Raw genomic sequence first — 17,862 nt, 5'->3', positions numbered from 1 at the left:
GTCTGTAAAAACCCCATTTTCTATAATGCACTATGTTTAAAATAGGGTGGCCAGACGTCCCTGCTTTAAGCAGGACAGTCCTGTTTTTGAGCATTCTGTCCTCTGTCTGCTTTGCCTTAAGAAGGACAATAATAATGTCCTGCTTTTTGTGTCTGTCTAAAAAATCAGAAATGTCATTCTGCTGAATGTTGAAGTGAGATTTGATTGACCATTTCTCGCTTTATTGAATACCCTAAAGAAATGCCAAAAAGAAAGACTACATTTAACCATAAATGGACCACGGAATTTGGATTTATTTCTAAAAGCAGAAAAGGTGATTATTATGCACTTTGCACAGTATGCCTTGTGATATGGATATCGGTGGCACGGGAAAAATTGCAATTGAACGACATGCTGCAATCAGATGAACATAAAACTAACACTCGTAGTGCTGGCACATCATCAGTGTTATCATATTTCTGCTCATCTCGATCATCTCAAGATGATAAAATAATGGCTGCAGAATTGTGTAAAGTGTATCATGCTGTGAAGCATCATCAATCATACAGAAGTGTTGATTGTGGAGTAAAAGATGGACAAAGAAAAAATTTATAGTGACTCATTGATAGTGAAGAGGGAGTAACATGTGGGAAAACTAAAACAAAAGCTTTGTGTGAAAATATTCTAGCACCGTATTCTGTAGAAACACTTTTGGAGTAAATGCAAGTGTTAACTATGGAAAACACAACAGTGTTTATCAGAAAATTAAAATGGCTCAAAAGAACGTTTATTGCTGCAAACTGTCTGGCTCATATTTTGCACAATACAACAAAATTTGCTACAGCCAAAATGGATATTGATGTTGAAAATATTGTGCTAAAAGTTTACAGCTATTTTAGCATTTCAGCTAAAAGAACAGCACAGTTGAAGGAATTCTGTGAATTTGTGGAGGATGAGGTTGCCAATTGCAATCTATTGCAGCATGTTGTGACTAGATGGCGTTCTCTCTTGCCAGCTATTGATAAAATACTTAATTGTTGGGAAGTCCTAAAAAGTTATTTCCAGAGCATATAGGTGAAGAGGAGTGCCCTAAAGTACTATGGAAGTGCTTTGGAGATGAAGAAGGAAATACCTGTGAATCCTCTGAGATCCTTTTTTCTTCCTTAGTCACACTCTTAAATTGTTCTCAGACACAATTGAAAGACTAAAAGCCAAGACATTCAGCATAACTTCAGTATTCAAGTTAATGTCTGAACTGAAAAGCAAACTTGATAGAAGAGCAAATGATCGTTTTTTTGACTTTGCAGTAAACAACAAGCCCCCCCCCAAGGCAAGCTTAGGCAACTTACCCGATTTTTTTGTCGACGAAATATAAAACAGACTTCATTGCTTTCTATGAAAGAGCTATAAAGTACTTAAGTGAAAGGTATGACTTCTCTGAAGACAACTTTCATAACAAAGTGTCAAAATTAAGTCTAACAAGAGCAATACTTTTGAAGAATTCTGTGACACAGTCAAGGCTTGTAACATTCAAGAAATAGACAGGTGGATGAATTATATAAAGAGCATGGGATTGTGGAGGCTATTATCAATACTCCTGAGATGAAAGATAGCAACAGTGAGGAACGTATCTCAAGCTGTTCAGTAAATGTGAGGTCCCTTTAACAATCTGAAGAAGGTAGTGCTTATATTTTCTCTTTTCCATGCAGCAATGCTCACACAGAACGGGTTTTCTCAATGATGACTTCAGCATGGACAAATGAGAGAAATCGTCTGCAAGTGGACTCGGTCAAAGCAGAGCTCCAAATGTTTGTAACAACTTTACAGAAGAATTGCCCGTGCTATGTACAAAAACTTTTTGGCAAATAGAAACCTCTTAAATATGGCAATCAAAGGGGCAAAGTACAAACGTTAGATTGATAATTCAGTAACTCCTTTATTTAGATTCTAAAATAATGTTAATTTTTTTACCAAGTTATTTTATTTTTCTTATTATTATTGTGTACTAAATTGTCCCATCATTAATAAAATTGAGCATTAATTAATTTCAGTTCCTTATTCTTATACTATTTGACAAATAAACGCTCATTTATATATACACATATATATATAATATATATATGTATGTATATATATATATATATATATATATATATATATATATATATATATATATATATATATATATCTATATATATATATATATAAATATATTATACATCATTTTATATTTCAACCCCTCAATAATCATGTTAAATTTAGGTAAAAATTGGTGTGGCAAAAAAAAAAAAAAAATCATTGTCCTTCTTTTTGGGAATTTTGAAGTGGCCACCCTAACTATGTACCTTAACTTTGGGAACATTCTATGTTTTAAAAAGATTGCGCCATGTTTTTGGTTGTTGATACGATGTCGGAACAGGAATTGAAATAAAATTTACGTTGCTGCCAAGATGCTTCTATTATTACGCTATTCTCGACACCTATATTACAGAATGTTTTCAGACATTGGCACAGAAAACTAAAAAGAATTATTTCAATTTTTTGTTTCCGTGATTTAAGTTGCTTCCCATTTACTTCGATATACTGCTTATTACACATTGCAATTAAATCTTCAAATAGTTTTTTGAGGTATTCAGTTTTTCGTGAAAACATTTCCTGTGTAATACCGTCTGTCGTAACGGTATACCTTAAGGGAGGACTATATTTTCTATAAGTCTTTTGCCAATGGTAACTTGTCCTTCAACAGCTAAATAACGACTACAAAAAGTTGTAAAGATTGAATACTTTTTTCCACAAAATATTGCGTAGTCATACTGGTCCACTGCTTTATAATATACATTTACTCGTTGCAAGGATGCAACGGTTGTAGCAAAGCAGTTAGTTCATTTGCTTTTGGATTGTCAATTGGTTTAAGAAAGGTTAGACGCTGGAAGTGGGAAAGCGTCAGCTTATATTATCAATACTGAATTTCTGCAAAGATTTTAGTACCAAGAAACAATTCACTGCTCCTTTTTGAAGCTGGAAAGACTAATATATAAAAGATGAAACGACTCTGCTCCTTACCTCCACTTGTTCGTACCGATACTGGAGAGGCTCCGGTCTTGACAGGGTGCTAACTTGGTGGATGAAATAAAAAGCCCCGAGGTCAACCATCCACCAAGGCTTCAACCATGCGTACTCCCAAAAGCTCACCAAATTGTTGTCAACTGCCTTGTAACTATAAAAATTATGGAATATGTATTAACCACAATGTAGTGTTGATTAAGTGGCGAGAGCATGATGGGGAATGTATTAGCAACATACCACGAGGAATTATGCTAAAATCAATTCAAATTTTATCAACAACAACAACAACACTTCAGACCGCGAAAGGAAACAATCTTACTTAATGGGCATTATGTCTGTCTGTCCGTCTGTCATTCAATCACGGCCAAACGGCTGGTCCGATGGGCTATGAAACTTAGCAGGGTTATAGTGGGGACCCCTAAGATGGTTTTTAATGGGGTTTCATCCTACCTTCCCCCTCCTCCGAAGGGGATGGGATTGCGAAGGGATTCCCTGAAACGGAGCTGGCTCTTTTCCGTGAAACGGGGCTGGTTATGCCCGTAGACTTAGTTACTGTATGAATTTATCATACATCATTTTTGTATACATGACTGGTAAAAATGTTCTGTTAAAACAGAAGTCCATCTAATAAAAGGAGCCCATAAAAACGCCAAAATATAGAGAGAAAAGTACTATATTTCAGAGACTGCTGTCTCCCTCTTCAGGTAGATGAATGAGAAAAGTTACAGAAAAGGGGGTATTTATACCAAGAGAAATACCACCTTTTCTGTTACTTTTTTCATTCATCTTCCTGAAGAGGGAGACAGCAATCTCTGAAATATAGTATTTTCTCTCTATATTTTGGCGTTTTTATGGACTCCTTTCTGTATATATGTTTGCTAGTAATATGAAAGTACGTAAAACATCCCTACCTGGTTCCCGTCTTGTCATCAAGTTTAAAATTTCCAATGCTTCACTCACACTTTTCGTCAAACATTCCGCACGCATTTCGGACAGGTCAGGGATAAGTACAATCATGAAAAAAACAAAGGCCCCCATGTGATCTATCTTAGATGCTTGACGCTTGTGGTACTCACGAAGGCTCTAGCGACGACACGGGGTAAGTTGTTTTATTTCTAGCCTTCTCCTCGAGAGGTCCTCCTGGGGGAGGCGCTGCGGCTTCAGTTTTCACATAGGCATTCCCAGGTTCCATCCCCATCCCATAAATGTTGCAAGATCCATCCGTCTCTGTGGAAATTGAGAAAATGGGAAAATCATTGACGAGAGGATGAAATCATGGGAATCGTAGGATAATCTTTATATTGCTGTTGGAGACTCTATAACAGTTCATGGTCCCTTACAAAACTTCAAGTCCGTTGCTCTGTGATTCCGAAAAGGGTGTAAGGTACCAAACTGAAACACTTTTGACAATGATGTCGAGAGATAATGTAAATCTGTGAAGAAGACTGCGATTTCCCCTGCATCATATTCGTTACATTAAGGCAATTCATGCTTGCTTTGATTTATATTGTTGGTTTTCTAGTTTATTTGATTTTATGAATTTATTTTTTTTATCGGTCGCTATTGACATGATTATTAACAACCCGTTTCTTCTATTGAAGAAGTTAATTAAACTCTCAATTATTCTTCTCTTGTCTTAATGCACGAATATACATGGAGATCAAATTTTGCAGTTGAAGAGGAACAGAGATTTAAAAATAACCTTTACAAGGAGTTACTAGCTTAGGATGTCTCAAAGGACTTCTTAGTCCATCCTAAGATAAACATCATATGCTCACTTTATTACTTTTTAAGTTGGGACTATGGCTATTGTTACGTATACCAGCACATCATTCTTGTTCTAGAAGCCTCGCTGACGGTCATCGGTTAGGTTATCAAGTTGTATCTCATGGTTTTCTCATATGAGCAGCTCTTAAAATCTTGAATGGTTTGTATCCCATAAGTCTTTTTACTTCGTGCTAGACAGGGGTGGCCAACTTATGGCGCATGCGCCAACAGAGGCGCATTGCACGATCACAAGTGGCGCACTATACCGCAGAGATAATAACAGAAAAAAAAACATGCCTGTTCTAAAAAAAGAAAAAATAATAATACTAATAATAATACTGATTTCTAGAAAAAAAAACAAAAAAAGAATTCAAGTAACTTATAGCTAGAAGTGAGTTTTACTGAGATTTGTTCTCATCTAAAACATATTTTAAAAAAATTTTATTTGATTTTTTTTGTTCCGTGTGCATTAGTTCATCCGATTCATATCGGAAGAATTGTCTGTTGCTCTCAGGCACTAATTTCACTCCTAATATTACAGATTTGGTGAAAGCAAGGCAAAGTCAAAAGTCTCATTAAACCTAGTTATGTTTATTTTTTCTGCATGTGAAATTACTTTTCTTTAAAACTGCTAATTGTATTGTGTTCACATATTTTTATTAGCACTTTCAGAAATAACTAATGAATATTATCAATACAAATTCAAAGTGTCAATAAAGTAAGTAGAGTTTACCTTGTATCTATGTTAAATCCTTTCCTTTTTACAACTGCCTCATCTGTCCACACTATCATATATATATATATATATATATATATATATATATATATATATATATATATATATATATATATATATATATATATATATATATATATATAAGGGGTTAATGTTTGTGTGGCGCATATGGATTGGAAGTGAAGAAAATTGGTGCATGGGAAAGAAAGGTTGGCCACCCCTGAACTAGACTCATGAATAAGCCAAACCTCTCGCCATCGTTGCCAATTTAGTGGAGCTTCACACATGCGCCGATGCATTTACAAACTGTTTCCATGAATTTTAGTCGTCTTAGTAATGCAATAAAGATAAAGATTGCTCTAATATGTATATTACTACAAACAGATACGCTAATTTCACTTATTTCCTCGGTTTTGTGTAAGTCTTATATCCATTTTGGAGGGTAAACACATACCAATTGGCAACACTGCCTCACCGTTTCTGCGCTTGCGTGGACATAGTATCAAGTTCGAGATTATGCTGCCCTTATGCCAGCACGGGCTCTTGCTCGTAGAGCAGCCCGTAGGTAGTATTATCAATAGACCGTTTTTCATTTTCTCTGTTAGTTGCTTCCATGTTTACCTATGATATCTCTGATATAGCTCTAATTTCCATACAGCTGCAGCAGTGTTGTCAAGTACTTTACTCTTTAGTTTAACATACGACTAGAATTTGAGAAATATCTCGAAGTGTTCGTGACCTATCGGTGATAAGATTAGTGTGAAAATAGTAGGATAAAGCGTCTTCTAAGTTAGTTTATCAAGTGTAATACTATAAATCAGAACAAGATGGCAGTAAGTTCCAACTGCGGGAAGAGGTGGCGTAATTTGGCGTGTTTAGCAGATTCGCAATACGATGAGGTAGCAGGAAGGGAACTGGCATTTCTCATCTTATGAAATCAGCAACAGTCCTAACCAAAAAGATACAAAAGCATTCATAGATATATTAGAAGGATATAATCCTTCAAACTGGAACAAATCTAATGAAAACATCTTGAAATAATTGAAGAAGTTCCAAATAAAATCCAAGTGGTCAAGAGACTCATAAAGAAAATATACATAAACCAACATATTCCGACAAAGAAAATGAATAAGGTGAATCTTGTGAATATCCTAATTGATGCATTAGGAAAAAGAATGCCAAAAGCATGCAAACTGTGTAAGGTTTGGTATAGCATAGTCAATCCACAAAACCTAATCAGAAAATGTGCTGTCATGCAACATTCCGACCCATCCACAGTGTGCTGAGGTAATACAAGATTTGAGAAAAGATACAAGAATTTTTTGTTCAACATGTCTATCATGGATACAATGTTATTAAATCAAGATTGAATGTACAAATAGTTGAGGATGAAGAAGAAGAGGAAGAGGAAGAAGAAGAAGAAAAAGAAGAAGAGGAAAACGGAAGAGAAGTAAACAAAAATGAAATGACAGAAAAAATAAGGAAAACAAAGAACAAGATAAAAGTATGGATGCAGAGATACTCATTGATACTACATATGAGGCAATAAAGCAGCATACCTACGAAGAAAGTAAATTACGATATGACAACAGAAAAGCAAATCCCGAAGAGGCTCTACCCAGATCTATACAATGACGGGAAAGAGGAAAAAATAGGACAAGAAAGACAAAATCTGCAACCTTTTGAAAAGAGGAATTGCAGATTTGGAGAAAGATGTTACTACAAACATCCTAAGATATGTCAAAACTAGAAATATATGGTAAATGTGCATACTTAGATGGATATGGGGATGATTGCAGAGATCTGCATCCAAAAATATGTAAAACCTAAAAGAAGGAAAAGGATGTAAGTTCGACAAAAAATGCAAATATATGCACCCTGTAGCCATGAATCATAATCAAATAAATAACCAACCAAGTAATAAAATCCAAAATAAGAAAGAAACAAATAAAGAGAGAAATCAAGAATATCAGGTAAAAGAGAAAAGCAAACCACCAATGAGATATGCAGAGGTGTCAGCAAAAAATTTCAAAGCATCAGCTCCGAAATTCTACTCAAGAGATAATAACTGTATTTATTATGCAAGAGGATATTGCAGAAACGGAGAAAATTGCAGATTCAGACACAAAATTAATAATTATGATGAAGGAAGATCAATATTATGGGAAAAGTTGGATTTTTTAATGTCAGAATTTCTGGAAATGAAAAAAAGAACAACATACAGAAAACAGGGAAAGAGACATGGGAAAATCCTTATTACTACAGTATTAAATGAAGGAGAAAACACGCAAACCATCATAGTGATGAATGCGCAGGTTTAGTTACGAGTAACCTTCAAAAAGAAAAATAGAGTACTTAGAAGAACTAACCAAAATGAAAAGAAAATAGATATAATGAATGTAAGTGAAACCTGGTATTCCCAAGAGACTGGGAATGATGATCAAATAAAAGGGTTCCAAACTTATAGATCAGATAGAAAAAATAGGAATCAAGGGGGAACCGCAATATGGGAAAGACAAAAAACAAGGAAAAATATATGAGAAATATAGTAACTCAGAATGTGAACTAATAGCGGTAGAATTTGAATCTGAAAAATTGATGAACATAGTAATATATAGACCCCCTAATACTAAAGAGTTTGACTTAAGAAAAATTGGATGATATATGTAGAAATCACAAGGACTGGACTATTCTCCTATCTGGTGACTTCAACTTTCCTTTCGTAGAATGGAAAGAACGAATAGGAGATTGTGGTTGTACTTATACATATAAAAAAGAGAGTAATAGTAGTGCAGAAGATAAGAGGCAATTTGAAAAGCTATTAGATATGCTACTAGAATACAACATTCAACAAATAAATCACCTGCCAACAAGAAAGGAAAATACTTTAGACCTAGTATTTGTGAACGAGATGAATTATGTTAAAGAAATAATAGTTTATAATGCGAGTATTTCAGACCATAATGTCATAAGAAATTAACCAGGTTCATTCCAAAGCAAGTGAAAAATAGAGATAAGCAAGAATGAAAAAGTGGGAAGGATATGGAAAAATACAACTTCTACAGTAAATATAAAATGGTCAGAATTAATGAAGAATTAAACAAAGATTGGGATAACATTTTCGTAAGTGATGACATAAGGGTAAATACGGAGATATTATATAAAATATGGAGATAGTGGAAAAATATATACCGAAGAAGAAAAGTAAACATCATTCATGCATACCAAGAGACAGAAGGATCTTGTTCCAGAAAATCAGAAAGTGGAAAAAAGGTCTTGCAAAAGAAAAAAATGCATGGAAAGTTATAGAACTAAAAAGTAAGATAGAAAATGCAGAACAAAAGATTATACAATCAAAAGAAAATGAAAAACGGGACTTGGAAGGAAGAAAAAACCCTATTAAATATCAAGCAAAACCCCAAACTATTTATACTCATATGCGAAGAAGATGAATAAAAGAAGAATAGAAATAGGCCCTCTGAGAATTGAAGGGAGATTAACGAATGAAAAAAAACAAAAAAAAAAGGAAATTTGCAACATACTGGCAGAACGATATAAGAGAGAATTCACCCTAGAATAGATAATGAAGATAATGATATAGAAGTAAGGATGAAAATAGTGAATATTTAGCTGACATAGATATTAATGAAGCTGATATTGTGCAGGCTATTAATTGAAATTAAAAATGGAGCTGCTGCAGGGCCTGATGGAATTCCTGCTATTTTGTTAAAGAAAGTAGTTCATTCTATTGCAAAGCCACTTGCAATATTATTAAGACAAAGTGTAGATACAGGCAAGATATATGATGAGGCACAAATTAGAATATATTACCCTACTTTCAAAAGTGGATCAAGACTAGAGGCAAGTAATTATAGGCCTGTGAGTCTAACATCACATATTATGAAAGTGTATGAAAGGGTAATGAAGAAAAATATTATGAAACATTTAATAAAAAATAATTTGTTTAATAAAGGACAACATGGTTTCGTACCCGGAAAAAGTACACAAACCCAACTGTTAGTCCACCGTGAGAACATTCAAAAATATGAAAAGCGGAAATGAAACAGATGTGGTTTATTTAGACTTTGCAAAAGCTTTTGATAAAGTAGACCATATATTAGCGAAGAAAATTAGAAAACACAATAATTCGTGGATAAAGTAGGAAAAAATGGTTAAAAGAATTTTTACACAACAGAAAACAGATAGTTATTGCAAATGACGAGAAATCGGATGAAGCCAAGGTAATATCCGGTGTGCCGCAAGGTACGGTGTTAGCTGCAATACTGTTTGTTATTATGATTGAAGACATAGACAATAATGTTAAGGATTCGGTAGTGAGTAGTTTCGCAGATGACACAAGAATAAGTAGAGAAATTACTTGTGATGAAGATAGGAACGCTCTACAAAGAGACCTTAACAAAGTATATGATTGGGCAGAGGTAAATAGGTGTATTTAACTCTGATAAATTTGAATCAATAAATTATGGAGACAGAGAAAGAAGCTATATGCATATAAGGGACCTAATAATGAGACCATCACAAATAAGGAAGCAGTTAAAGACCTTGGTGTGATGATGAATAGGAACATGTTATGCAATGATCAAATAGCAACTCTGTTGGCAAAATGTAAAGCAAAAATGGGAATGTTGTTACGGCACTTCAAAACAAGAAAAGCTGAACACATGATTATGCTTTATAAAACATATGTTCGTAGTCCACTTGAATATTGCAATATGATATGGTACCCACACTATCAAAAGGATATTGCACAAATAGAGAGTGTACAAAGGTCCTTTACAGCTAGAATAGAAGAAGTTAAGGACCTAGACTACTGGGAAAGACTACAATTCTTAAAATTATATAGTCTAGAAAGGAGAAAAGGAGAGAACGCTACATGATAATTCAGGCATGGAAACAGATAGAAGGAATAGGCAAACATGTCATGGAACTAAAAATATCACAGAAAGAGCAAGCAGAGGTTAGATTAATAGATGGCCCAAACCTATTACCAGGAAAAATAAGGAAACACAAACAGGACATTTAGTTTCCACTACGCACTCCCAGCCATCGTAATCATGCAAGCGTCCTATTTCAATGCGTTGCCAGCTCATCTGAGGAATATATCAGGAGTGAGCGTAGATGTAAGAATAAGCTCGACAAATATCTAAACTGCATCCCAGACCATCCAAGATTGGAAGATGCAAAATATACCGGAAGATGTACTAAAGCAACTCTCTGGTAGACATTAGAGGTGCCTCACACTGAGGGACCTGGGGCAACCCGAACAAGATGTAAGGTCTGTAAGGTAAGGTAAGGCGTATTATACAGGGTGTCCATAAAGTCCCCAGTACCGTTACAAGTGTTTATTACTCAGAAACCATATAACAGAGTAATGCAGTTTTTTTTTTTTTTTTTTTTTTTTTTTTGTAGAATAAAGTGCTCTGAATGATAACTTGTGGAAATGTAGAACATTCTACAAAAAAATTGCATACTCTATGATATAATAAATACTTGTAATGGTACTGAGACTTTATGGCCACCATGTACCGTGACCGGTCTTTTCTCCACCGGTCTTATTGCCGCACGTCTTTTCGCCGTTAGCACTTTTTGCCGTGAGGATTTTTGGCCGCAGAATTGAAAAAAAAAAGCCCATTAACCCCGCCGCCAGAAAGAAAAAAAAAAACGAAAAGAGTAGAAAAACAAAATGAGCCATTTAAATAATTACATTGCAAAAAAATACATTACAACTAGCTTCAATACTTTTATATTTTAAACTAGCAGTGTTTAAACTGCCAGTGGCCATGAAAATAAAATTCTCTCTCTCTCTCTCTCAATACTAAAAACATTTCAAAACAGCAATCGTTAAACAAAAAAATACGAAAACAAGAAGTATTGGAAGTGTGAAGTTGAAACGTGTAAGGCGAGAGTCCACACAGGAATTGAAAGTGAAGGTGATATAGAAATATACAAAAAAGTAGGTGATCATAGCCATCCAGCAAACCAATCAAAACCAGCAGTGTATGCTTCCTTAGCCAAAATGTGGAATGTTTATGAAAGGACATTGAACAATTTACATAACACCAACAACAGCGTTGAAGGGTTCCATAACGCAATGCAAAGTTCGGTAACAAATACACACCCAAATATTTGGAAATTACTCACAATTTTAAAACAGGAAGAGTATCTGGCTACGGAGAAAAGAACTGACGTCGAGCGAGACGAAGAAGAAAACTTACAAAGATGTTTATTTACGAATACACAGGCTCAGGCTTGCAACTTTATATAATTCTAAACGTAAACTTTATTACTTACGGTGTATCGCAATGAATATGCATTCATTGAAAAGAAAATTAAACTTTTTATTTCCTTTTTAAATATGATGCTACTGTACAATGAAATATCAATGTAGAATTGCACCTTATATTTTTAAATGAATAATCTTTGTACTTTTGATAAATAAATGAATAAAATTTGTACTTTATAATCTTTATTTACTTTCCTTTCCAGTAAGAATTAGTACCTAAAACTTATGAAATACATTATTTATTGCTATATGGATAAGAGAGAGAGAGGATTTAATATTATGGCCACTGGCAGTTTAAACACTGCTAGTTTAAAATATCAAGGTATTGAAGCTAGTTGTGATGTATTTTTTTTTACGTTTATTATTTTGAAATGTTTATAGTATTGAACCTACTTGTAACGTAATTATTTAAATGAATAAATGAAAAGAGATATTTATCAAGATGGAGAGAGGGTGTGTGTCTTAGGTCATTTTGTTTCTCTACTCTTTTCGTCTTTTTTCCTTTAATGGGTTTTTCTTTCAATTCTGCGGCCAAAAATCCTCACGGCAAAAAGTTCTAACGGGAAAAGGACCGGCGGCGAAAAGACCTAGAACCACCATGTACTGTGAATTCCAAAGCTACAGGCATCGATTCATGTATACAGACAAAGATTATTAGACTAACCTGAGAATTCGAAGAATAAGCAGCTCGTGTGGTAACAAATGGTGGTGCATATAATGACTCCTTGAACTGTGTAGGTTGTGGGCTGCCAAAGTCGAACTAGAGGAGGAATGCATTGGTGTCTTGGGTTATGGTATATTTCCCCGGCGTTTATGCCCATATTCATCAGACATGTTGCAACTGCAACAACAGCACTGAGGATGATCTTCAGGTCCATCTCTAAAGATACAGAAAATTTTATTATAATTATATATATATATATATTATATATATATATATATATATATATATATAATATATATATATATATATATATATATATATATATAATATATATATATATATATGACAGAAAACGTTGGCGAAAGGACAGGGTGACAAGGAGGTAGCTGGTCATCAGGTGATAATACTTTATTGCCGACGCGTTTCGTAACACATAGTTACATCATCAAGGCTAAAGAGAACAAACAACACAAATTAAAAATACGTGAACATAACTTTGACTTTAAGAGTCTCAACAAATATACAAAAAACATACATAAAATGAAAGCAATTTAAAAAGCACCTGCTTGACTAAAAAGTTGAAGACTGAGTGATTCGGAGAGAAGGGAGAAGCAGCGAAGAAAGCCCGTTCAACCCAGATACAACTGTACAGAGGAGTGTGAGTTCAACTTGGGCACTAACTGCTTAATAAACAACGACTCTAATATAAGCAGTTCGTGTAAACGGCTTGTTTGGCCCAAGACAGAGAAATCAGTATAATTGATGGTGGTTTTACACATTTTTGCATGATTTCTGATATTTGAAAATTCTGGATTGGACACTCTGCAGCCAGTACGATGACTTACACCATTATGTGAATCAGCTCTGACTTTTAGCAAATGTATTATCACCTGATGACCGGCTATCTCCTTGTCACCCTGTACCTTCCATATATATTATAATAAGAGATTTATATATTATATATATATATTATACTTATTATAACTAATATATATATAAAATATAGAGTATTAAATGGGCCTTGGAAATAAAGTTCGAAAAACCGTGGTTAGGTACCTACACCCTGCCTCTTACTTTTCACCTGTCCTTGCCACAAGTTTCCTTTTGATAAATGGAATCTAGTCCTCATTATCAAGTATCCAGTATCCATGTTAACCATGGTACCATCCAGTTTCATTGAGGTCCTTCTAGTATGTATATATATATATATATATATATATATATATATATATATATATATGTGTGTGTGTGTGTGTGTATGTGTTCCTACCCCCCCTGTTCACTAAACTACACAAACTGGAAACTCTTACCTGTTGTCAGTAGTGCCCTCTGTCTGCAATCATGCCATTAGGCTATTAAGATCTCATAAGTACAAAAATATACTATTTATTATCCAAAGCAGTTGATTATAAAATAGGACAAAATGATTAACAAGTCATAATGGCAGAAAGCCTAAAACTGCCCATAAAGAAAACCAGTTAGTTAACATTCTACCCTCCTGACTAAGAATTCTCTCCCATACCAAAAAGTCAACAAGTTCATTGTATTAGTCAGGTTAGAGATTCCCGTCTCTAAATTAGCCATGGAATAACGACCCATCTGTAATAAAGATAATAATGAATAAAGATCGATTACAACATCACTCTCTTCAAAGTATTCACGTAAAGAGAGTATTTCACACTTCTCTCTCTTTTTCAAAGGTAGCGGTTTTCTAAGTTTTTACAAAATATGTCCTACCTTTATGATGGGGCGTTCTCTCTCGACACTTGGCGTGTAACACCTCTTAGCGTTCACCTAAAGGAATGTGACTTTCGCAAGTGCCTTGGACTATTAGGTCTGTAACACCCGTACAAACGAATGTACATGCCTCACAATCGGGTGAGTGATCTCTCGGTTAAACTGCTTGCGTATTCAAATTCCTTTCTCGTGTAAGCTGCCCCTACAGCGAGAAGTGATATGTGACTTCACTTAATATTACATTGGCATTTCAAACATATTATTAATCATTGCCCATCTTTTCATCTGACACACACACACACACACACATATATATATATATATATATATATATATATATATATATATATATATATATATATATATATATATATAAATGAGGATTTGCATGCGTACTGGATAGACGAAAGCTAAAAGGGGTGCGTGTAAAGTTTTTCAATGCAATACGAATGGACTGCTTGATGGTGTATTGTTGATGATATTTTTTTTTTTCTGGAGGTCATGAAGGGCTACTACATTTCGAAGAATTCCCAATATATATACACACACACACATATATATATATATACATATACATATACATATATATATATATATATATATATATATATATATATATATATATATATATATATATATATATATATATATATATATACGGAATACAGAGCAAAATGTACCACTTCCTATCCCCAGACAAGAGCCTCATCAACAATGCATCAAGCGTCCCCTCCCGTGACACTACAGAAACCTGACCACGCCTACCTCTCAACGTTCTTCAGTTTTTACAGTACTTTCGTCCATTTATCATGTACGCAGTCCCCCCCTTTTGTTCAACACTAATAACGGACGAAGCACAGCTTTTGTAGATCGACCGGTCTCCCTTTTTTTCTGAATGGCCAGTTGCTCTGATCTTCTGTATAGAGAATTCCTTGTCTCGCGACTACAGAGATCGATTCATTTCGGCATTTTCCACTTCTTTTGTTTTCGTTCAGGGTCTGTTTTTCTTGTTTATGCTTACAAACTTTGGCCTCGTATAATAACTCCTTTTCCGTATGCGTTACAGAGACTACGCATCTTTCTTTGCTTAATTTTTACAGTGGTTCTTAACCTGAGGGGGCGTCAGCATTTTCCAGGGGAGGCGCGAGCCCTATGGGAAAATAAAAATAAAGACTTCCCCAGTTATATGCATTATTCTTGTAACAAGAGTGAGGAACCAATATTCAGAAGTTTATGAGACAAAAAAATGCAAAAGTGTCGCCTTATATGGTTACTTTCCTAGAGTCTGCTACTGCAGTTAGGCTCGTTGGGCTGACCATGCTTTGTCATTATTGACCTGCCTTCCTATCTATCCCTCGATACCCCTTCTCTTTCTCATTTTCCCCTCTAAATCTGGGAGGGGATTTTGCTCTAGAAAGGACCAACTCTTAGAGGGGTCGTGGTCATAAGAAGGTTAAGAACCAGTAAGCTCTGCTTGATGTTATCTGTCTTTGTTAACGACATGATATTACAGTATTACGCACTGGCGCATATAGTCTGCTTTCTTCTCTCGCGTAACTCGTGTTTCAAACCCACTTTTGCCCAGAACTATATAGCCAGCCATTTGCATCGTCCAAGTGTTAAATCATTTTCTTTTCGGTTTATCATGAGACTGTTCCTTTATTTAAGCTGAAGGAAGGTGAGCTTAATGCGAAACGATGGATGCTACTGGTTTCATGTTGGAATGCCCAGGACTTTTATAAATGACTTGTGGAAAGGACGAAAAACATTTAGTTTTTAATTGTCTATGTAAAACTATGGTAGATTCACATCAGCTTTGCATTTGATGTCTAGGCCCTTCCCTTACGACGCTCCTGGTTGGCTGTTGATAAGCCAATCATGGAGCTGGAAACTCTCAGTCTCTTTCGAGAGAGTTCACATAGGCAGGATGTATATTCCACCTCTCCTGAGGTATACGTTTGAAAAACGTAACGTTCAGGAGAGGTGGAACATACATCCTGCCTATATGAACTCTCGAGAGAGACTGATAGTTTCCAGCCCTGTGATTGGCTTATCAACAGCCAATCAGGAGCGTCGTAAGGGAGGGGCCTAGACATCAAATGCAAAGTTGATGTGAATTTACTATAGTAAATTTAGTTTAAATGCTGAGATAGAAATGAGCCTGCAAGAGAATCAGGAAAAGTTTTCAGTCAAAACAAAAGAATATGGAATGATTGTTATTGTAGTTTCGACCACTGAAATCTTCATTTAAATCGAAGTGAAGGATACACATAGTCATTTATATAATTAATGAGAACAAGTAGAAAAAAAGTGGTCTAAAGAAGACGACGGGGTGAATAAATATTATAAGCTTGAGGAGAGCAGATGACAGGCGGTTCAAGGAACACACGTTTACGGGTGCTCCTGTATTTCTCATTTTTGAGCTTATCCCAGGGATTTACACTCGATTTTCTTCTGATCCAGCAGTGCATAACAGTGATGTGACTTTAGTGCGGTGCTTTGCAGTGCCTTACGTGCTAAAACAGTGATGTAATTTAGGTAACTTGATACACTCCTAATAGAAGAAGAGTCTTGGCCGGTGAACGAATATGCCCTGAGGCGATTTGCCTCGGGGGTTTAGTGGCTAGCGGTCCCTCCCTCTCTCTCCCATCCACCCACCCTCCCTCTCTCCTCCCTCCCCCGGCTAAACAGTACTGCCAGTTTAGCCCGCAAATAAAGCGGGTTCATTAAGATGGGTTTTAATACAAATGCTCTCTGGAGAATGAACTCCATAGGCCTGCATTTTACAGCACCTTATGCAACCATGGAAATGGTTGGTAATGTTTTATTCAGGGATATGAAATTAAAGATTAGTGACAATAGGTGTTCGGAATATAAATCGAATAAGATTGTAGTAAAACTGATCTCAGCAGATATATTTACAGATGTTGTGAGAATTTTGAGGATAGAGGTTATCAAGATAAATGATACAGACTCAGTGAAGGTTGTCAATTTAAGTTCGCAAAGTGTCATTTGATAATCAATAAGGAAGGCACCTTTCGAGATGGACGATTCAAGTTAATCATAGATATATTGAATAGGTATGGAAAAGGTAGATCAGTTAAGGCATAACAAATACGCAGTTGGACCTTTCGAAGGTTTACTCAGTGGCATTCGTACGGCAAAGATGAGGGTTAGAGAAAATATCCCTTCATCAATTTATATTGGTGGCTACAATTTAACTTTTCTTACAGTGGACAGAGAAGAAACGTGTTATAAGTGTGGCAAAGAAGGTCATTTAGTGAAGGACTGCAATATAAATCTAACTGAGAGAAATTACATTTTTAATGAAGGTGATTTCCTGAAATACAAAGAATGAAAAGAATACATCCCATGTGAACAATAATGGAGGGGGTCGAAGAGCATGAAGCAGAGCAAAGTCGCAGAATGAAAGAGAGAGAGAGGAACCAGTCGTAGGAAACGTTCATTCAGACTTACTAAGTGATGAAAGCACGAGAACGCCCACTGAGACAAGGACTGAAGATGGACAAATGAACGAAGTGGAAACGCCTAAGGAAAGACAGACGACGAAGCAGCTGAAGGGTTAATGGAAAACCCTGTATCACCTGA

General features: G+C 35.3%; 1 protein-coding gene across 1 annotated transcript in view; it reads right to left on the bottom strand.

Annotated features, from left to right (window-relative positions):
* The window catches only part of LOC135214623 (uncharacterized), a 14,736-nt gene extending 2,006 nt beyond the window's left edge, over window positions 1-12,730 (bottom strand). The window contains exons 1-3 of the mRNA XM_064248956.1: window positions 12,517-12,730; window positions 4,122-4,272; window positions 3,043-3,196 (exon numbers count right to left, since the gene is read on the bottom strand). Of these exons, the coding sequence (XP_064105026.1) occupies window positions 3,043-3,196; window positions 4,122-4,272; window positions 12,517-12,730 (519 nt within the window). The remainder of the gene's footprint in view (window positions 1-3,042; window positions 3,197-4,121; window positions 4,273-12,516) is intronic.
* Window positions 12,731-17,862: the final 5,132 nt, after the last annotated feature.

The sequence above is a fragment of the Macrobrachium nipponense genome, chromosome 46 (assembly GCF_015104395.2).
Source record: "Macrobrachium nipponense isolate FS-2020 chromosome 46, ASM1510439v2, whole genome shotgun sequence".
NCBI classification, from domain to species: Eukaryota; Metazoa; Arthropoda; class Malacostraca; order Decapoda; family Palaemonidae; genus Macrobrachium; species Macrobrachium nipponense.
Note: the sequence above shows the minus strand (reverse complement) of the source record. Positions and strands in the feature narration are given on the sequence as shown.